Source organism: Mytilus edulis, chromosome 1, assembly GCF_963676685.1.
Source record: "Mytilus edulis chromosome 1, xbMytEdul2.2, whole genome shotgun sequence".
NCBI classification, from domain to species: domain Eukaryota; kingdom Metazoa; phylum Mollusca; class Bivalvia; order Mytilida; family Mytilidae; genus Mytilus; species Mytilus edulis.
Genome location: NC_092344.1, coordinates 118,945,698 through 118,969,881, shown reverse-complemented (window position 1 = coordinate 118,969,881; position 24,184 = coordinate 118,945,698). Strand labels below are relative to the sequence as shown.

Below are 24,184 nucleotides of genomic sequence, written 5' to 3'. Positions count from 1 at the left end.
GTAAATGATCTATAACATAGCCGTGTGTGTTGTGTTAACACTTAATAAATGACACATATATAGCTGTGTGTGGTGTTAGTGTTGTACAGATTACAAGCTTTATAAATGATATATAACATAGCCGTGTGTGTTGTGTTAACACGTAATAAATGATACATATATAGCTGTGTGTGTTGTGTTAGTGTTGTACAGATTACAAGCTCTGTAAATGATATATAACATAGCCGTGTGTGTTGTGTTAACACGTAATAAATGATACATATATAGCTGTGTGTGTTGTGTTAGTGTTGTACAGATTACAAGCTCTGTAAATGATACATAACATAGCCGTGTGTGTTGTGTTGGTGTTTACACAGTTGTACAGATTATTTTGATTAGAACGTCACTGATGAGTCTTATGTAGACAAAACGCGAGTCTGGCGTATTTAATTATAATTATGGTACCTTTGATAACTATTTACAAGCTTTAGAAATTATAAATATACAGCTGTGTTTGGTGTGTTAGTCAGTGCATTGTTACAGCTGTTATCCTTATGCTAGCAAGTTACAGGTTTGGTTGGTGTGCTTGCTTTGTTTGTAGTAATGTTTGCTCAAACATTGCAATTAAGATTGATATCTGCAAACAACATAAGTAGGAAAGCAAACCAAATCTTTAACTTGCTAGCATTATGATAAAATCTGTTCGAAGAGTAGTCTCATCGTCATTCCTTTTTGATATGATTTGAGTAAACAAAACAAAATATTTTAAATGTTTGTGGGTTGTTTTTTTTTGTACTGTTGTTTGCGTTTTCGTCGTTTATAGGTCAAAGTACGGTCTTTAACACGATTGGATCCTGGAATTCCACCGAATACCTCAGTATAAAGGGCTCCAAAATGACCAGTGTAAATATAAAAAAAAGATGTGGTATGATTGCCAATGAGACAACTCTCCACAAGAGATCAAATGACACAGAAATTAACAACTATAGGTCACCGTACGGCCTTCAACAATGAGCAAAGCACATAACGCATAGTCAGCTATAACTTGAGGTTCCGAAATGACAATGTATAACAATTCAAACAAGAAATGAACGAAAAACAAATATGTAACACATCAACAAACGACAACCACTGAATTACAGCTAGGCTCCTGACTTTGGACAGGCACATACATACAGAATGTGGCGGGGTTAAACATGTTAGCGGGATCCCAACCCTCCCCTGGGACAGTAACAGTACAATATAAGAACCGGAACTATGAAAATCAGTTGATAAAGGCTTAACTCATCAGATGGATAAAAACACAAATACAAGTGGACGAAGCCGGGTACGTACGTACTTGTACATCACAACAACAAAAAGACAAGTATAAGTATAGATCTGAGAGTACTCGCAGTTACTGACAGCTAGTTCAAATTTAAGCCACTAACAACAAATAAAAAAAATCATGCAACTAAAACTAAATTATCAATCAGTACACATCCAACATCGAATGGATTTAGTGTAAACGTGGTCATAAACAGTCGGAGAAAAGCATGACGTAGCCTTTGCAGTGCCAATTAAGAAACAGGTATCGACAGATTGTAGATCAATGAATGAACATAACAATAATATTCAGTTTGCTTTTGATAACAAAATCAATATTAATACCAATACAAACAATATTCAATGACCTAATTACAGTGTTGAAAACCATTCAAACAGATAGAAAAAACGTGAACGGTATAATCTATAGAAACTAACAAAAAAGAGAAATTAGAAACACTTAATATGCACCACATCAACAAAAGACAGCTTATAACTACAGTAAATTTAAGTTCGCTTACTTTGGTTTTTTGACAGTACTGAAATCATTTAAAAACTAGAAGCATGAATTTTCACGTGAAAACTGCGGGAAAATAATCAGCTCAAAATTATAGTAGTTTCCCTTGATTATTTTCACAATAACCTTTGACACGTGACGTACCAACTTCAAAACTCCCAAAAAACTAAGTTTAGAAATCTGTTATTGGTCCATGCAAATATTAGTTGTTAGGTAATGGACTATTCAAAAATGAAACAAAACGGAGCGTGGAAAGGGGAAGATATAATGATGAATTTGTTAGATGGTTCTTCGGATTCTGACCAGGAACCTTTGAATTTACCACCACTGAAGGGTAAAAAAACAATTAAAAGGTATGTGCATAACATTTACCATGGAAAAATAAAAGTAAATAAGAGCAATCTTGAAATAAATTGTAAATAATCATTCATTTATTGTATCATCTTGTATCATAGCAGATATGACCCACGGGACTGATACGTGTTGATAAACAAAAGTTATTTGCCCTTTGATTCTATATTACCGTAAATATTCTTATAAAGAGATTTCTGAGCTAAATCTGTATGTCTCGACTTGAAAATAAATACTTGTTTATCTCAATTAATTTATCGAATTCAGCAAACGAGGATAAATTTTGGGGATTTATGTTTAACAATCTTACAATTTGATCGTTCACATTTATATTTCATATCTGAGGCTAGTAAGGGAACGACATTTGACTTCAAAAGGGGGGTTTTATGGGTTTTTTTCCCTTAAAAAAATATTCTGATTCACCCATTGATAAGAAAAAATATTCGGTTCAATTAGGGGATAAAATTCTGAATCCAGATTTGCGAGAGAAAAAAAATCAAACTCAAACAAAAAAACATACCCCCTTGAATGTTGAAGTTAAATGGTTGTCACGGTCCCCTTATTTGCACATTCACCAAGACGGATAGATTGATATTGAAGACACACTAAACAGTAGAAGAAACTTCCAGATCTAAATTTTCGAGTAAAGACTTTGGAAAGGAGAATTAAAGAGTATCACGAAAAAACATCTATCTGAAAGTTTTATGTCGATCGTGAAAGAAATGAGTAAAGTTAAAATTTCTATTTAATCTGTATTCAGATATTCAAAAAGACAAACATGAGGTGATTGGCAACAAAACAGGGATCGCGTGATTCAATAAGGGCAGTGGCGGATCCAGAACTTTTCATAAGGGAGAGGCGCTGACCTAAAAGGGGGGGGGGGGGGGGTACTCCAGTCCTGCTTCAGTGATTCCCTATATAATCAATCAAATTTTTTCCAACAAAAATGGGGTCCCCCCCCCCCCCCCGACCCCTCTTCCCTTGGACCCGCCTATAGAGGGTGACCAATTTTAGTTTCTGAAGGATACATAGTATTTACGATAGCTTGGTCTATGTCTCCTTCATTAAGTTTTCATTAAGACTATTACCTATCATAAAGATAAATGGTTTATACTTGTAAACCCTTCTTACGGACATTGTCTCATTTATTGTGCATCTTATCTTGCATCATTATAAATGTTTAATGAATTACGTACCCTTCTAACGAATGTTGCCTGATAGACTTGTTTTAAGTACATCGACTATCGTAGACTTGGTTCCACACACACTCAGGCATGACTGCAGTTCTAGTTCCGATCCGCATGCTATTTTACACTAATAGAAAGATTTTTGTTTATTTGTTCCAGTGGAAATAATATTGCAGATTTTTTTTCCATTTGGAACTTCTGTTTCATGACACTGGGATGTTGTGGGATAGCACCAACTAAGATTTATCGTAACAATACTGAATTATTCATGTCTTACGATCAATCTTAATCGCAAGTTTGTTAGTGAAACCGTTTCCTGCATGGTCGCGGCAAACCGTGGACGAGAAAAAGACGATCGGCCGGCCAGAGTCGTAATAATCTGTTCGGGTAGGGTGACATGTCACAGCTGTTATAAAAGTAATAGACCTAAATAATCGGAGTTTCAGTAACTATTATGATGCTGAAATATGAATTATTAACAAGCTTGAACGAACAGTCATTATAACAGCCATCATTTAATACATCCTCATTTACGATGAAATTTGAAAAAAAGCAGGACAGGAGTTTACATAAAAACAAAAGACAGGATGTGCAACTTGGTAAAAAAAAGCAGTTTAAAAATTTGCAGGGGAAAATGTTTCATCCTTGCCCTCCTCCCCCTCAAAATAAAATAGTAGCTTCCTATGACTCGTTAGACTAATTTGAATCTTTGATCCATTACAACTATAATCACGTTAATACCCAAGTTTGGAAATCAGAAATGGGACGTTTAAAATATTCCTGTTTAAATTCTCTAATTTTGATGTAGGCCTCTAGCTTGTACAGGTTATCAAAGTATGAACAGATAAAGCAACCGAACGTCAACCTGAACATGAAGTATGTGTCTGAAACATATAATTGAGTGGTTTTGGTTCCCATCATATCATATGCGGAAAATACGATGTCTGATAATGGTCCAATAGTGTCCTCCGAATTTTATTATTTTTGTTATGTATTACATGCATAGATTCCTTCATTTTAATATATATTACATCCCTTATTTTCAGAAAGAAGACACAATCTTACAATGTACAGCCTAATACTAGTGTATGTGATCTGTGTTCCCTCATAAAGATTATAGCTGTTGTCTTAATGATCAGTTTATTGACTTTACTTGGAGTATTAACCATGTTGTTATACGAACAGTTGGGTGAAATGAGAAAGACTCTGGATTCTGGTAAACATATTTCATGTACTTTATAAATGGCCTGCATTATAAATTATTATCATATATCCTTCATTCGGTAAATATTAAAAGGGCCTGGATTCGGAAAATACTCACCATAGAGCCAGCTAGGCTTCTGGTAAGCACTCATCATAGAGCCAGGCTTCTGGTAAACACTCATTTTAAGATTTTATAGTTTCGAAACATACGGTCTTGATCCGGTAAACACTATTTTATCTATATATCTTTATTCTCAATAAACCATCATTTTGCCAAGGTATCAAATCTGGATTTTGTTACATTCTTAACTTGTTCTGCATAAAGGGATTGGATTAAGGTAATCACTCCTCATGTACTTGGGTGAGGTTTTGGAATTTGTGTCAAATGTTCGGACTCCTTGGTGTTTTTCCATACAATGCAAGGTAAAATATTTTGCCCCATAACACCCATTTATTTGTTCATATAAGACTTAAAAGCTCATGAAAGGTTATTTAACAAAATTTTAGAAGATTCTTGATTTTCTTTGTTTTGTTTTGAGACCCAAATAATACCAATGCAAATATAAGGTAAAAGTCCGAGTCAGCCTTTTCCCGCCATATTTTAAATCTTAAATATCTCGAAAAGGAGGTCCATGACCTATCAATATTTTTAGCTTATTTTTATCCATAACAGCGTCACTGATGAGTCTTATGTAGACGTAACGCGCGTCTGGTGTATAAAATTATAATCCTGGTACTTTTGATAACTCTACCGGCTTATAGTATCAATTTTAATTTCTTGATTTATTAATTTTCACCTAACCTCACCTAAATACATCCTCAAGGTTAGTTATACGTCCTTGACATCCTTAAATCATTTTTATGAAACTTTCACGAAGACATGCGTTAGGTATAGCTTTATTAACATTTTTTTCAGTCAGTTCATTTCAGAAAAGAATGTATATGTGAAATAGAAATTTATAGAGTAAGAAATTTCCTGTATTTGTTCGAAAAACACGAAGACGGCAGTATTTTTTCTAACTCGAATAATTCAAGCCCTTTCCGTGTCCGATTTTCTCCCACACAATGTAGCCTTCGTAGATCAGCGGAATATAACGACTGAATTATTCGGGTTATATTTTTTCTTTAGATTTGTAGAAGTCATGATTAACAGAATCCAAGTAATCATTCTGAAAGATAAAATTAACGAAAATAACATACGATAGAACGACAATCAGGCTTACAAAAACATAAATTTAAAGACTACTTGTATTAAATAAACAAGACGTATTTCACATCAAAAGCTTTTAAGTAGACATGCTAAAGGGGGGAGTTCCTCACATGTTTTAATATTGATTTGTTGACATACTGTTATCGATTAAAACTTATTTCTAGTTCTCTACTGATCAAACATGACCCACATTTGGCCTAGAACTTATCGTATACTTCCTAAAACTATTGGTGGTTGAAACGAATTTTAACAAAAGTTCACTTGTGGTTGGTTAAGGACCGTAAAATGACGATGTCTTAATTTTCCCAGTGAATATAGGGTTTTTGTAAGGACAGTTTTGACATACTACATATAGAATACTTTCGAGACCACTGTTTTTTCTCATCCCAATTATGTAGAAATAGTAGTGAGCAACAGTTTTCACACTTGTTTTAACTGGTCGGCAGATATACAAACTCTACCACCCTACGTCCCTGACGCCATTTAAACACCTGATTTTCATTTTGAAGATCATCTTCGTGACTGTTTTCATATTCATTTTCAATTTTTAATTTTAGAAAAACAAGTTCATTCTCCTAGAAGTAACATACTTTCCGTCATATTTACCGTTGACGTTGTCCCATCGAAAAGTCGCCGGGTGCAATTTTAACATTGCAAAATCTGGTCAAAGGGACGTAATTCGTACAAAACGTCGCAATATTTCGCGGAATCCGCTAGACGGCGTTCATTTACTGTTACTTGACCTTAAATTTATGTTTTTGTAAGCCTGGTTGTCGTTCTGACGTATGTTATGTTCGTTAATGTGTTTTGTTTCTCTGGTAGGAGCTTCATTGACGTTAAGAATTGAAATTAACCTCAATAACCCTTGTCAGTCAGTCATTGTCACCTAACTTTGACCTCAATTTCACGAAATTACCTCGGTGGTTTTCATTGATTTGTATACATAGCATGCTCAGGTTCGTGATGTCGTCGATCACCTGCTGAATCAAACCTAAATACTTTTTATTGTATCTGCTGCTTCTCTGCCAACCACTCCTTTTCCAATGAGTACCAATTGCAAAGATTGGTCAGGTGCAGGAGTCAGAAAAGTGTATATGATCGCCCTAAATGTGGTACGTCTTTCTGTGAACGGTTTATTACTTTTATAAATTGTGACTTGGATGGCCCCTCAGAGTTGTCTCATTGGCACTCATACCACATCTTCTTATATCTATAAAACCAGAACAGAATATTAAAATGCCACAAAGATACACAATAGACAGTTATACAATAAGACTTAAAGAACATTTGAAAGATTTCTGCTTCAGCATATTAACTTTCCAGCACATACTTTAATATAATTTCTATATCGCAATCATCACTGTGTACAACAGTACAAACCATATGTCCAAGATATTTAATTCATCAACAAAATCTAATAAATTTGTACATGAATAAATTTGGTTCTATTATAAATTTGTTGACATTAAAATAAGTATCAAAAGTATTCCTCAGTCAATTATTCTCAAGATAAGCAATCGATGGGCTTATTGTACACACAGCATCAGCATACCTAAAATTATTCATGTCTGTTTCATATTGATAACAACTAACATTAGCCTTTGTTTATTTGTTATTTAAAATCATATTTAAATTAAACAAATTAGGTGAGGAATTACTCCCTTGACGGTCACTGCCATAATTAAACTATCTGTTCTTGTTTTCTTATTTTTAAGAAAATCCAATAATAGGATAATAGAATAACAAATTCCATACAATTAATTAGAAAAGAAATTCCAGTATCTTTATTTAATGAATGGTTATTATCTATTTTGAATTTATTGAACCATAAAACTAATTTTTGACTCTTCCCATTGAATAATCCGCAAAGCGGATTATGTAAAATGTGAAGAGTCAAAAATTAGTTTTATGGTTCAATAAAATCAAAATAGATTATTGCCATTCATTATAAATAAATTTCTATCAAAAACAAGGCTTAAAGAACTTTTTATATTATTTATATTAACAATAACAACGTACACACATGTTGGCGTATGAATACACAACGTCAGAGTGGGCGTGTCGCCATCAAAATTGACAACATTGAAAATAAAACTAACAATTTTAACCAATCAGAAAACAGTAAATACACCAAATTTATTTATTCTGAATTAAACCTGTGGTTCTATACTGAAACATAATCATTTAAATCTAAAGTGAGTCAATCTATAGCACTGTGATGAATCTATAGTATATCATTTTGTTTAGTTATGAATCTGTATTTGCTCTGTTCAGTTAAAATTTTGATCATTATAAGATATCATGTTTTTGTATTAGTACAATTTAAAACTTAAAAATTCCAACAAACTTAGTTAGTACCTACATTACAATATGTACGGTAAATATTTTAACCAATGGAAAAGCTCATACATCATCTCATCTTAACTACTGTTCAGTTAATTAACTTCCGGGAACCTGTCAAGTAAAAAAACAACGTTCATGTGGACTTCCCTGAAACAGGCCGATGGAGCCACAAAATAAACTTAACGTAGAATTCCAACCTTCAAAGAAAATGAAAAAACGCCGAGAACTAGACGCATTAGTTTGTAATGGGAAAGTTCGCCGCAAATCAAAAAGTGGTCACGAACTTCTTCGCACTGAAAGCGAATCATCAGAAATTGACGAGTTTAGCATTGCTGCACAAAAGACTTTATTTAGAAAGTTAGTGTAGACTAACATTTCGAATTTCAGATATTTCCATATCGTTCCTTGCAAGTACTCCCTTTCCAGAGACAAAATGAAATAAAACACTTTTTGGGGTTTAAACATAGTTTATAATTTCAATCATTAACAATAACAGCAGAAACTAGAGTTGAAAGGAAATGTTGTCAAGTATATATAAAATTTCAAAAAAAGGTGACAATAATTAAAAATGAAGGCAAATATGAATTTGGTAGTGAATTTTAAACTATTCTAAGGAAAAATTGGGTGACCCCTATAACATATATATATATATAAAATTGAGAAAGGAAATGGTGAATATGTCAAAGCGACAACCACCCGATATCTATATATAAAACAAACAAAAACAAACAAACTGAGATTTTGTCAATTTCATTATGTCATTGAAATCAAAAACGAGGTTGCCGATAAAAAGTTTAATATTAAGTCCATTAATCATGTTGGGGACAATATGCTATATGTGGAATTAGTTCCCAAATGAGTAAATATACCTCAATAAGATTATATATAATGGATGCAGCAAATTAGATGACACCTATTTATTAATTAAAGATGCAGCAAATTAGATGACACCTATTTATTTATAAAAGATGTAGCAAATTTCCCAATGAAGGAATAGCATAATCTTATTCTTTTACAAGTTACAGGCCTGTGGAGATTTTCGAGAAAAAAAAAGACAATTTAATGGCTTCTATGTTTAAACACCCTAAAAAAATATAGTTCTTTATGAAAGACGTTGTTCCATTTTCTCTGTGCCTATTTAAATGAAAAGACTCAACTTTGAAATTTCTCAATTGAGGGATTAAATTACTGCACATTTAAGGAAAAGTTTATTTATAAAGCCATTTTTGCTTAAATGACTTCTTTAAAAACAAAATATCTAGCTACATTTTTGTAGATTGAACCCTAATCCTCTTTATTTCTCAAAGGACCAATCTCTGAAACAATTATTTATCCAAAAAAAATTATAACCATAAGTGATTGCCTTAAATTTGAATGAATGTACATGTCTTAACTGGAATTATAAAGGAACTTTTTTCTTAGTAAAATTGACAATACATAGTTTTATTCTAAGGAAATTTTTAAAAGAGTAATAAAAATATGAAAATTTCAAAAGGTTTGAACTCCATCTCACAGAAAGAAAAAAAGCTTTTTACTCAATTTGACATCATTGTTATGCAGGATAGCTGCTATGCTTATATTTCCACACTTATTAACTTAACCTGTTAATCAATGCTGCTTTTAAGCATATATTTTTTTCTATCTAAATAAAAGTATTTTGTGCAAGCAATGCTAAACTGCTTACCTATTGTAGTAGAGGAAGGTCATCCTGCACATCGTGTAAAACAGCAATGATATTCTTAATGGTTGGAACATGTCTAATCATATCTTCTGGATTGATATGGTTACATTTTGATATGAAAAATAGCATTCAAATTTTACAGGATAAACTGATATTAGGTAAGAGATAGGTTGTATTTGCAAATGATTGGTTTGTGTTTGCACTTGTGTGAAGGACAGTCTATTTTCCAGGTTGCTTAAAATTATGCACAATGATTGATCTATATTTGCTAATTATCCAGTGGCAAATATTACATGCACTTTCAAAAAGATAATTTGTAAATGTGATATGATCATAAGAAAAAAGGTCTGCATTGTTCTGAATTGTTTCCTAAAAATACATATATGCATGATTGCTTTTAAAAATAATTGATCTTTGTTAATTGAAATTTTTATGGAAATTTTTGTACAATTTATTTTGCAGTGGAACAAAAAAATAAAGACAGTACGTTAGAAGTTGGAAAATTTCAGCCACAGATTGATGAATTAAAAACAACTTTACAAAATGTCAAATCTGATGATTCACAGAAGTTTTCTAAATTAGATGATCAGGTAAAACATATGTCAAATTGCTCATCAACATTTTTTTATATGAGTCATCACCGCAAAAAATTGGGATCGTATAATGGTATGATGCCATCGTCTGCATCATCAAGACACATTGGTTTCCGGACAATAACTTTAGTTTAAGTGAATAGATCTTTATGAAATTTTTCAGAAGGTACAATACCACAAAAGGAAGGTTGGGGTCGATTTTGGGGATGATGGTCCCAACCGTTTAGGAATAAGGGACCCAAAACAAGCATTTTTCTAGTTTAAGGATAATGACTTGTGTATAAGTATTTCAATTGCTCTGAAATTGTACCACAATGTTTAAAACAAGTAGAAGGTTTGGATTCATTTATGTGGTTATGGGTCCAAAGTTTAAGAATTAAGGGCCAAAAACAATTTTTTTTCTAGTTTCAAGACAATAACTTGTGTTCAAAGGTATGGAACTCTCTGAAATTGTAGTACAAGGTTCCATACTACAAAGGAAAGGATGTGATTTTAAAGGGTTACTGCTTAAAGGGGGGTTTCAATAAGCTGGGGGGGGGGGGGCATAGGCAGATCCAGCCCTCCACCCTTTCATGAGAAAAATTTGGTTGATTACATAGGGAATCACTCAATCATGACTGGAGCGGCCCCCACCTTATTAAAAGTTCTGGATCCGCCACTGGGGAGGGGGGGATTTTTCATTTACAATTTTTTTAAGGGATTCATATTTTTTTTCAAAATTTTTCAAATTTCGAATTTGGAAAAGTTTCAAGAGGAAATCTTCAATTGCACAGTATTGTGCAATAGATTTTTGAGATGTTTGACCACATTTATTTTGTGACAAAAACCTTTATTATGTCAAAAATTTGATCACAATCCAAATTCAGACAGTATCAAGCTTGAATATTGTGACCAAATTTGCCCCAACAATTTAGGGTTCGACCACTGTGGTCGTTTAAAGCTGCGCCCTGCAGAGCACCTGGTTAACACCTAAAATGCTGTAAAAGAAAAGTTCTTACCAGTCATATTTGCCAACAAACTTTACTTCTGTACTAATAGGCTAGTGACCATGAAGCAATTGTTCGATTTATTTTTTGAATTGCTGTTTCTTAAGATAGCTTTCTACTTAGGATCAAGGGTCAAGAAATGGTAATTTTGATGGTATTGACTGATTTAAAATGCAAATGACTGAAATGAAATTCCAAAATTCTGTTTTTTCTTGACAAAGCGTTTCCTAAAAGTTTAGAAACCTTACTATATTTTTGTACCAGCTAAAAAAGTAGAGAAAAACATTGAAAATTAAAAGAAATATTTTTGACAAGCCTAAGCTCGACATAGGGATAGTTATCTGGTGGCGGTGTTAGCTAACTTCTTTAACGCTTTATATTTTAGAAGGTGGAAGGCCTAGATGCTTCATGTTATGAAATTTCCGTCAGTGACTCAGTCACATGTTCAATGTCCTTGACCTCATTTTCATGGTTCAGTGACTAGTTGAGATTTTTTTGTAATGTTAATTCTCTCTTATTATAAATAATAGGAAAACTATATTTGGTATATGCATACCTTGCAAGGTCCTCATGCTCGTCAGACAGTTTTCACTTGCCCTCGACCTCATTTCATGGATCAGTGAACAAAGGTTAATTTTGGTGGTTAAGTCCATATCTCAGATACTTTAAGCTATAGGTTTATAAGTCATAAGAAACCTCAAATTAAAAAAAAATATGCATATGTTTTTTATAACTAAATGGATAGTTTTCATTATACAACTTATGTACATATACTTTTTTCTGAGGAAAATTCTTTAATTTGTCCACATTTAGAAGAAGTTTACTTATTTTTAATTGCTTGCTTCCAGGAAGCAATTCGCCGACATATTTTCCGTATGCATAGTGACCCGAGCGTAACCCTCCTCGTAAAAATCCGGTAATCGCAATACGCATGGATCTGTATTGAAATAAACAAATATCTGAGTATACATGTTAAACACGTGCTCAATACCCATGCTTTTTGTGATTTGTTTACTATAAGGTGACAATCGTTAAAACTCGGCTTCAAAACACGGCATTTAATGAGCAGCCATATTTTTTTAAATCATAACAAACAGAGAGAGAAAAAATTGACGATTATAGGATATATTTGCGAAAATAATGATAAAATCGTGCACAGAGGACTAAGTTTATGATATATACATGCATTGGTTCAAGAATTGGATAAACATTATTTTTCACCACCAACTCGTTTCATATGACTTTAAGGTAAAGTTTCTGAGTTTTGGTCTACTTTTCTAATACTATATGCAATAGGTCAACTATATTTAGTGAATGGAAATATTTTATGATCTATGTCACTTAGGTTTTATTTGACCTTGACCTCATTTTCACGGTTCATTACTCAGTGTTAAGTTTTTTGTGTTTTGGTCTGGTTTTTTTTAAACTAAGCAATAGGTCAACTATATTTGTTGTATGAAAGAATTGTTAGCTGTCAGGCCTGCCTGGCATGGTTCATCTGCTTTATATTTAGAACTATTAAGTTGATATCAATGATTTGTGAAGAAGGCAAGACATTTCAGCTTGTGCACTCTCGTTAAGTATATTTATGTATTACAGATAGACACTTTGACAAAATCATCAGACTCTATAAAATCTGCAATGACAGTGAAATCACAGGATGAATTGAATAAGAAATTGGAACAGCTGTCACAGATACCTATTATCTCTAAGGTTTGTATTCCAGCTCTAAAATAATATCAATTAAGTTATTGGTTGTTTGTTGACAGCTTTCACAGATACCTATTACCTTTCAGGTTTGTACAGTATTCCAGTTCTATTATCATAACAATCTAGAAAATAGTTGTGTGTTGAACTCGGCATTGATGTGTAAATAGGGAAAGGTGCACTTATTGTGTCTGCCTTTTGCACTGAAGACATCACTCAGTAAATATCCATAGATCTGTTAAATTACTTTTAATTGATTAATTTAAAAACACTCATCATTGTTACCTTGATGATAATTAAGCTTTCTATAATCAAGATTTTTTGTTTTTATTTAACTTCAAAAAATTTATAAATTTAGTTTTCCTTTTTGGATGGTGATGTTAGTTTGGCTCCTTCTTATGGTGTCTATAGTTCATAACTTGTTTGCTATGCTCGTGTGTGTAGACATACAAGATTTCAATGAACATAGTTTATATATAACTGATAAAGTTTAACTCAGGGATTTCTTAGTAGTACCATTTTAATATGGTATTTTTATTTTTCAGTCTGTAGCAGGTATTGGATCTGAAGTTCAGAATTTGAAATCACAATTAGAGGCATTGAATACATTTAAACTGAGTGCTGAAAAACAAATAAGTGACCTGACAGAAAAGAATTTACAGGTAAAATTTGACATATAATATTGTAATTTCATTTGATGGAAATATGTCAATAAGTGAGGTAAATGCAACTTATAAGCACTTATGTAATTGAATGAAGTATTTAGATTATTTTTATCCTAAAATGTCCATATGGAAAAGATAAATGTAGTAGTGGAATTCAACTTAAATTCACATATTTATGAACTCTGTTTACTCATATAAGTTATTTTCAGAAAAAAAAACAATGTCAATAATCTTTACAGCTGAAACTTTGTCTTTGTCTCTCATTTTCAGTCTGATGACAGAGAAAGTAAACCAGTTGTTCAGGATAATAATGAAGACTGGTCAAAGGTTAGATTTCCCTATGCTATATTTGAAAAATTATGAAATGAATACTATCATCTATTAACTGATAAAAGAAACACTGCAAACATGAAAACAGCAACATTACATTTTATATGCTTTTAGTTATTTTTCGTTTAATTCTTTTTACACTTCATCGTGAACAATAAATTTATGAAAAACAAACAGTTAAAAAATTCCAAAATATGTTTAAATGCAACAAATGTTTCCTAATCTGAAGTTTATTTTATCAGAAAGTGGAGTCATTACAGCAGACAGTTGCTGAATTAAACATGACACTATGGAAGAGAATGGACACAATGGACCTTGTCCTGAATGGTCATCAGGTCAGTATTCTTCCAAAACTCACACTCTTTAATATTAAGATAAGAAGATGTGGTATGACTGCCAATGAGACAACTCTCAATTAGATACCAAATAACGCAGAAGTTTACAACTATACCTTACAGCCATACTCTCATACATGTACGGACTTGGGTGATTCACACATACAAAAAAACTTGAATAGTGAATGCCAACATACTAATATAACGCTACCTAAAAACATTAGAAAAGAAATTGACCTAAATTAATCTTTGCATACACACATATACTTAACAGAGAATGGATAGTATTCAACTTAAAAATTCTGTGTCTACAGCCTGTATGTGCCAAGGCAGTTTAAAGCAAGAATTGAGCAATTAGAGTATAAGAATAGATCCTCAACACAGACACACATATAAACAGGGTGTAAAGGAGAATGATCACAGATATTATTGAACTAAACACTGTCTTGTCAGTCAAAGTTGGTGACTCACACATACAGAACACTATAATAAATAGATATTATTGAACTAAACACTGTCTTGTCAGTCAAAGTTGGTGACTCACACATACAGAACACTATAATAAATAGATATTATTGAACTAAACACTGTCTTGTCAGTCAAAGTTGGTGACTCACACATACAGAACACTATAATAAATAGATATTATTGAACTAAACACTGTCTTGTCAGTCAAAGTTGGTGACTCACACATACAGAACTCTATAATAAATAGACTACCTGATCAATATTTATATGAAAGGTTTTTAAAGTGCTTTGATTGTGCTAGTCATAGAATTTTTGCTACATTTTGAAATTATTTATATAGATTAAATTTGAGATGTTGGATAACAGTACAGCACATATTCAGCAGCAGCTATTACAGCGACTCACTCCTGGTACAGCTGGGACTGGTACAACTGGTACCCTCAATCAGATACCAGAGGATGTGCAGAAACAAATAGAAACTCAAGTCAAGCAGCTAGTTCAGGAAATGGTAGGCATTTAATAACAATTAACTCTCCCCTTCATGAAATCTGATCAAAAAGTTGAAGTACGGAGTTATTGTGATGTATGGTTCTCTTAGAGTGTAAAGTACCATGACTGAATAACACAAATCATAAGAATAAACAGTTGACACTTACCCATCTAGTTACACACTTACTTTAGGAGTGGGATCTAATCACTTGCCCATCTAGTTACACACTTACTTTAGGAGTGGGATCTAATCACTTGCCCATCTAGTTACACACTTACTTTAGGAGTGGGATCTAATCACTTGTCCATCTAGTTACACACTTACTTTAGGAGTGGGATCTAATCACTTGTCCATCTGTTCGTCCAACAAATATTTTGCAACTTTTTTCACATGGACTAATTAAAATAAGGACTTCATATACCGGTATATATGATTAGTAACTTGACAATTATGAATATTTTTTGGATCTGTCAGACACATACTTCTAGTTTACTGATACTCTGAATTTTCAATATGGTGAATGAAAGAAATATTTTCTTGCAATTTTTTCTCAGGAATATTTTGTCAGCAGGTAAAGGTGATAAGTTCTAACCTTTTGAGCACTTTACAGAATATGTACGACACCTTTCTTTTTCTGTATTTTAAATAACAAGTAGTGGTATGCTTAGCATGACAACTTCTTGTTTATAAACAAAGTTGTGATCATAAGGAAATTAAGACTTGAGTATCATATGTTTTTGGTTTTTTTTTTAACTATTCATGTATTACCCTATTTATAGATGCCAAACAGAACAGAAGATACAAGTGATTCTTCCCTGATGAGTATTTTGTCAAATATGGATAATGTAACTTCTATGGTGAAGAATCTTAAAGATCAGTTTGTACAGGTAAGCATATAACACATTCACACATACAATTGAAATTGAGACTGAAGATGGGGAATATGTCAAAGAGTCAACAACCCAACCAAAGAGCAAAAAACAGCTGAAGGCCATCAATAGGTCTTCAACTCAGCTTGAAAATCCCGCATCTAGAAGGCAGGCTTCAGCTTTCCCCTAAATAAAAATGTGTTCTTTTTCAGTGAAAATGGATGTCATTATAAACCCCCAAAAAAGAATTCTTACTTTACTAGTACTTTTTACAGGTGAGCATACAACACACATTCACAGGTATACTTTATATAAATATGGATAGTTTAAATTATAATGGTGCAGAACCTTAAAGTTCTGTTTGATACAGTCTCTTACATTGTGGTTGTACTGAGGATAAATCTTCACAATTCAGTTTATACGAATTGAAAATCGCTTTCTTTCCATACACTTACACAGGTAAATAATGAATAGATATACCTGAAAAGATAAACAGAATGCATTTTTTGTTTGACTTGAGTAATTTATGGCTGTTTCTTTGTGTCATTTAACTACAAAATTACTATATAATGCTAAGTTGAGTTCCAGAAATTATTTTGAACAATTTTGGTCATATATATTGGAGTTTTATGTTAATCAACCTTTCTATATAATTTTACTATGAAATGAAATATTTATGTCCTTTCTTATAATTATAAGATAGTTGTATATTTATTTAATAACAGTTGAAAGCTGATCACTCAGATATAATACAGCCAAGTCATCCAGCCACTGGAGATAATGATGATTTAATGGAGTTTAAAACTAATGCTCTGGAGAGACTTGAGGTAAATAGGCCAAAAACAGAGGATTGGATGAACGTCTGGATTTCAACCACATTAAGGGCTAGGAAACATTGAGCGCAGTGTTAAAAGAACTAAATATTTCAGTCTGATGCATTATTCCTTGTAAAAAAACCTATTGCTAAAGTTATATAAAAAGAACTTCTTGTAATTTTAATATTATCAAATTAATACTACAACCAGTTTTTTTTATTCGGCGCAAAACTGGAGAAGGGCTCTGAAGAACCTCACCCTTCCACAGTTTCTCAGCTTCATACAAAAAAGTTTATATTTTTCTGACATTTACCTAATATTTTATATTTATTGAACAAATGCATGCATATATACTAAAAAAAAGTTACTAAGGTCTCATTGTTAAGGTCGCTGCATACAAAATATACCTGTAAATTAGTATACAGGAAGACAATGATTCAATAGCTGTATATTTATAAAGATTTTGATAATGTAAAGGATTTTTTTCACAAGAAAGATTATGTACACTTGTTTTATAGTTAAAATTAGTCATCCAAATATAAATTAAAAGTTTTTGTTTTTTTTTTTAATTTGAAGAATTACATATTTTTAAGAAATTTTTTTCTTCTGTGCATTCACTGTATATATTTGGTTCCAAAAAAATAATGTGTTAAATTATACAAAATGATGAAAATAAAAGCGAATTGGAACACATTTTTTTTAACAACCAAAAACAGTTCTATAAAATTCATTCAAAAATTTTATGACCCTATCTCCTTTTCTTCCTCAATATATAATCATGTCACATTGAATGCTGTTTTTTTTTCTCACAGAGTTTGAACAAGACCATGGATCGTCTTTCACATGATGTTTCCACATTGATGCACAAGTTTATCTTAAACCAGAACTCACTGACAAGTCTTACGAGAATTGTAGAAGGAATTAAACAGTACATTTCTATTTTAGAAACAAAGTATGGTAAGTATGTTTAATATCTCTCTTAATAATAAACAAGAATCTTGTAAAAATATATATTATTTTTCATCTCTGGACTGAAAAAGACATCTGAAAAACACTATTTTAAGCAAGGAAAGAAGTGCAACTATGGTGAGTAATATTGTGCTTTTCTGTTTCAGTTGTACTAGAGCCTCAACAAAATTGTAATGACACTATTGTAATACACAAATGATAAAAATGTAATTAAATTATAAGAATGACAAGATTTTATATTATTTAAAGGTTTGAAGGATAATGTCACTCTGCACACTGATGATCCAAATCTGGCAATTTTGCCACTGGCAGAAAATATTAATCTGAATGTAGACAACCAAACCAAAGCAGGTAATTGTGACATAACTAGATCCATCTTTGTACAGGCTCCTGACTTGGGACAAGTACATATAGAATGTGTCAGGATTAAAAATGTTTGCAGGCTCCCAACTCTCTCTAACCTATGACAGAGGCTAACAGGCACAAAATATGAACAAACCAAAAACAGTCAAAAAGGCTCAACTCATCAGATTGATTCAAAGCAGAAAAAAACAATCACTAAAACACAGACCAGACAATGGCAGAGTATTTATACATTCCTACAACAACAAAATCACTAAAGTACAGATATTAGAGTACTCCCAGTTACTGACAGCTAGTACAAAGCCAAATAGCAACTAATAAAATAAATTATGTATCCAAATATTAAGAATTAGTACACATGCAACATCCAATGAGATTATAAGAAACTGCAAATTCAATTATTGTTGTTGGTACCAATTTTTGCGGATTAAGAAGAAATTATCATTTCCTGGATATTTGATTTCGTGGTTTTACAGAAGTGTACATACAAGCCTATATAAAACTTCTACTTCTTCAAACATCTAAATTTGAGGTTCAAATCTACCAACAAAAGCCACAGAAATTGGTATCTAAGGAATAATATTGAATCCATGTATAAAACTCAATATATTTATGGTTCTATTACAGATGAAATAGATCAATTAACAACTACTCCTCGTCCAATTATCCACATGAAGCTGGTGAAAAGTGAGAAAGGTATGTATAAAGCTTCTACTGTCTGTAATTAACTTCATACATCACATTATTTAAGTCTCTTTGATTTAAAATTTTGTCTCACCTGGACTAAGTCCAGACTTAAGTGTTCTATTCCAAGCAACTAGATAGTTTGTTTAAATTTAGATTATGTCAGTTTAAGGGATCCAATCATGATTAGTCAATGATATTAAGTAAATAGTTGTATAAGCATGGGCATGTCATTTTTATGGAGATTTTTCTGCCCTGCAACTTCAATCATGGCCATTGAATTTGAATGTTCTGCATATTTATTTGTTAAAGTATTGTAATTTTTATTTGATGTTTGCATTTAGTTATCAAAATAACATTTAGACAAGTCTTACTTGTGTCGAGAGTTTTATAGGTAAGGTAGTTTACCATGAAGTTAAACTGGAAACTTAGTACTCATGTTTATTATGATGTTAACTTATAAGATTATATGACAAATTACGATTTTGACGCAGATCCACAGTTACCCATTGAATTAATATGTAGTTTTTATGGTACAAGTAAACAATAGTTATATAGAAGGGAAAAAAAACACAAAAACAAGTAGTATATTATTTCCTTTACAAAAAAATTTGTACAAAATTGATCTGAATCAATTTATCACATGAAAAATGATACAATGAAAAAAGGGGTTAATTGGTCATGGCCAGGAAAAGTTGGATTTTTGTCCCCCCTGCTTCAACGTCTTACCATATCTGTTAAACTGAGTTTGATGATATTGTAGATTTAGAAACTGGTTTACATCGTTGGGATCAGAATGGAAACGGAGTAATTGATAGAGATGAGATAGAGGCTTTAGGAGATTACATGCCTGACCCACCTTCCCCAGAAGAAGTAGAACAATTTGATTTTGACCATAATGGCTCAATAGATTTAAATGAGTTAAAGATAGCTTTGGGTTATAGGCCATACCCTTCAGGTTAGTAATGATGGGATATTTCTTTTATTTTTGAACAGTCTCGTTAGGTCAGTCTGGATGAAGATAACATTTGCTGTTGATCCAAATATTTCAAGTGAAGATAAAGATTAATTTGGATCTAATGGCTAATTCAGATAAAAATCAAAGTTGTGATGGCTCTTCATTGCTTTGTTTTTGCCAGAATTGCACCTTCAAAGTTCAAGGATCTTTAAGAAAAATCAAAATCAATCCTAAATCATTCCTTAACTTATTGTGTGAAAGATGGCTGGCACTGTTACCAATGTGAGAGAAACAATTAAGGCTTATTAGAACCTCAAGTTTGTCAGATCACATACAAATTTGGATGAAGTATTTCACTCTTAAAATACCAGAGATAGTTTATATAATCAGATAAATCTGAAATGGGAGACTTGTAACTCTAACTTTTGTTTGCCGTAACCAAATGTTATAAAACTTATACACAATGCTTATAACCACAAATCTCAGATCAAGTACAAATTTGAGTAGTGTCACTGTTACCAATCTTCAGTTATGTCCCTATATACCTTTATACCATATGCAAGCAGGGGTATCATCTGGTCCCATGGACACATTCCTCATTTTTTTTTTCTTGAAGTTGTTTTTATAGAGCTGTTTCAAAATTTATCAGTTCAAGGTTGGGATGCTCTTCAATTAATTAAATATGGGTGGTTGCATTTTCATTAGAATGTTCGAGGAATTATTAGTGGGAAAAGGTCCCTCACACACCCTCATGGATCACACGATTAAAAGAAATGCACTTTCAAAACAGATAGATGTCTGTTTGTCAGATAACATGTCATAGTGTTTATTGTTGTTTTAGGGGATGAAAGACAAAGATTAGCAGACTTAGGATGAGTTGTAAGTTTTGTTATAGATAGGATTGTGTGTTTAGTCAAGTAAAACTCCTTTAGCAAAAGGGAATGATATACTAATAGCTAAAGAATGGCTTATTAGCCAATTTATTTTACTAAAGTTAATAATATTTTAAAAAATCATTGTCGGTGCTCTCATTATTTTATATCATGGAGTATAGAATTTTATGCCAAAGGTCATAGATAATTAGGTTTGTTGGGAGATCAACATGGATTATGATTTTTACATTAGTCAAGAGTTACACCTTTGAAATAGAATTGAGATAGACAATTGTAGGTTTTGTCATACCTACTGCTCATATCAGATATTGATACAATTTCCAATAATTACATGGAAAATATCTGGGATACACAATTTAATTTGTTTGGGGGAAAAGGGGGGAGGATAATGATTACATTCATGAAATAAAAACCAAATATGACTGAATTGATAGTTGTCAATTTTCCAGACATCATCAGATCAGAACAAAAAAAAAACTAGTGTATTGAGCACAACATTCTATACATCTTATCCATGAACATTTTAAGACATTTGTCCATGAAATATATACTCAGATATTAAGTTACAAAATGGTGTGTTATAACCATACTAAAAAATTTGTAAGGGTTCCGCGGAACCCAGTGTCTCGCCTACTTTTGCTGTTAATCACACACTCATCAAAAATGATGAAAAAAATCAATAAAATTATTCCTGTCGATACTATCTTTTGATTGTCAGAAGCTTCTGTCCAAGTTTGGTAAAAATCCAGGTTAGTTTAAGAATCTTAAAAATGTTTTAAATACTTTAACTGCAGACTGTATGTAATGTTAACTGGAAGAAAAACTAAGTCCATTTATAAGTAAAATACGGTCCAAGTTTGGTAAAAATCCAGGTTAGTTTAAGAATCTTAAAAATGTTTTAAATACTTTAACTGCAGACTGTATGTAATGTTAACTGGAAGAAAAACTAAGTCCATTTATAAGTAAAATACGGGAAAAATGGAATTTTATTTTTACAAAATTTACTTCTGGATACTATCTTCTGATCAAGTTTTGTACATTTCCAGGATAGTTTAAGAAAGTTATTAAAATTTCAAAAACTTTTAACTACAGAGTGAATATTTGTGGACGCCAACGCCGACGGAATGTAGGATCGCTATGTCTCGCTTTTTCGACTAAAGTCGAAGGCTCGACAAAAAATCACATAAATTTTGCATGGTGTATGAATGTAGTATCTGTTCTATAATAAATCAATGATGTTAAAAAATTTGGAGTAATGTAATATGTCCTCCATTACTGGATATTATAGGCGTTCATGGAAAAGGCTGCATCATAAATGATAAAGTCTGACAAGACAATGCCAAAAAACGAGTGTTGTTTGACATCAATCGGTCAAGTGTTGCAGTATTCCAAGTTGGTATACGGACATTATATACTAGTGTATTGGCAAGGACTCTTCTCTGTATCAGTCCTGTTTATCAGTCCTTCCAGAATATGCCATCTGACATAATGACACCTAGTGATGTAATATTCTTTTCTTTGCAGCTTAATTCATTTGAGCAGATGACATACCATCCAAGTTTTTAACTTTCCAGGACATGTCATCTGAGCAGACGACAAATACTTACAAGATTATCTGTGATAAACAATGGAGATCCAACATATCAGAACAAAATGGAAGACATTATAAATTATTCATTAAACAGAGTGAAGTTTTGAAAAAAAGGAAGGAGTTATTATTAGATGGTTTAGTTATAAATGGATTTCCAAAGAAATGTTGATTGTTCATGTTTATTTGTTGTTTAAACGAAATATTAGGTCTGACAAATTCCATTAGTGTTTAATATGTTTATCCCAAACCTAATATTTTGTTTTTTGTCAACTTTTGTAGTAAAAAATCCAAGAATTAATTTAACAACGAAAAAAAGATTGAAATTATATTCCTTCTACTTTCCCTGTAGATTTCTCTTTTTCACCAAAAGTTTCAGGACAATATAGTAGTGCCTAAATCCTCCATCTGTTCATGAAAAAAATCCTCAGATTTTATATTGAGTTTCCTATGCTTTATTTAAAAGTAAACAAATACCAACTGAATGGAAAGGAGAAGAAACTTATTGATTTTAGGCCAATACAGGTTAATTCAAGGTTACTATCATTAACACAAAAAATGTTTAAACAATGTGAAAGGATAAAATCTTCAGTTTCAATCGCTTGAAAAAATGAAACTTTAATGACTAGGGGATATAAAGAAGGGGAAGATTTGAGGTCATTAGACCAAAGTTCATTGTCGCTGTTACAAAATAGAAAAGTTTTAAACAAATGCTTTCCAGATAAAATATTAAGGGATCATCCATCAATGTGCAGTTTGGGGAGCATATGTTTACTGTCAGCTTTCTACTTGGTAAAAATGTATTGTAAGATTCACTTTAGATATATTGTATTCATTTGTTGAAAAGATTTTTGGATAATTTAATTTTATTAAACAATTTACATATACAGGTTCACCAATAATTAAATATATAAGCTTTAGTTTCACAACGTTTCATTTGATAAACAAAAAAAATTGTTACATGTTCTTGTGTGTCATTATGCACCTGCATTTATATATATTTTACACATGTTTATTGTAGTCAGTATGGCTGTACACAGTATTACACATGTTTATTGTAGTCAGTATGGCTGTACACAGTATTACACATGTTTATTGTAGTCAGTATGGCTGTACACAGTATTACACATGTTTATTGTAGTCAGTATGGCTGTACACAGTATTTCAATATGTTTATATTATATTGTATCAATAGGAAATTAAAATAAAAAATGATGTACTTGTAATGTCAATCCACTTAGTAGTATAATTTGAGATTATCTCAAAATGTCAAATTCATGTGTTATTTCTTTTTATGAGTTTATTTTATATGTTTGAAGAAATTTTGCACATTGTAAAAACACAAGGTGTTATCATTGTAAGACCCCAGTGAAATATTATCCTACAATTTGAAGTAATTCTCATAATTTGTCATTTATAATGAGTGCCAAATAAAAATATGTTGAGGAACAAATATGTTTTTGTGTATATGTATGCAGATTATAATTTGGAAGTTATTTGGAGATTTTAATTATGATATGCAAATAGTTATTTTTGAATAGGAGAAAGCCATAGTTATTTTGTGTTATTGGTCAACACAGCTCTTTTTTAAAGAGGTTTAAAGGTGGGATACTGTAGAAGACTGGTTTAAGTTGAAAATCATGTGTCTAAATCCATTGGCAATGCAAAAAATACTTTATATTTCAAAACAAAAAC

The 24,184-nt window shown here is 31.9% G+C and overlaps 1 protein-coding gene across 2 annotated transcripts; it reads left to right on the top strand.

Moving 5' to 3' along the window:
* Window positions 1-1,919: 1,919 nt before the first annotated feature.
* LOC139502967 (EF-hand calcium-binding domain-containing protein 14-like) lies at window positions 1,920-22,655 on the top strand. Of its 2 annotated transcripts, none has more exons than XM_071292646.1 (16): window positions 1,920-2,154; window positions 4,386-4,555; window positions 10,239-10,366; window positions 12,955-13,068; window positions 13,608-13,724; window positions 13,998-14,054; window positions 14,300-14,392; window positions 15,201-15,368; window positions 16,130-16,237; window positions 16,945-17,046; window positions 17,847-17,991; window positions 18,253-18,354; window positions 18,994-19,062; window positions 19,814-20,008; window positions 20,850-20,887; window positions 22,426-22,655. In XM_071292646.1, exons 1-15 carry the CDS (start codon window positions 2,018-2,020, stop codon window positions 20,882-20,884), a joined length of 1,740 nt encoding a protein of 579 aa, XP_071148747.1. In that variant the 5' UTR covers window positions 1,920-2,017; the 3' UTR covers window positions 20,885-20,887; window positions 22,426-22,655. The 2 variants fall into 2 exon arrangements, with proteins under 2 accessions (XP_071148747.1, XP_071148738.1); XM_071292637.1 differs by lacking the exons at window positions 1,920-2,154; window positions 4,386-4,555 and adding exons at window positions 8,175-8,452; window positions 9,789-9,934.
* Window positions 22,656-24,184: the final 1,529 nt, after the last annotated feature.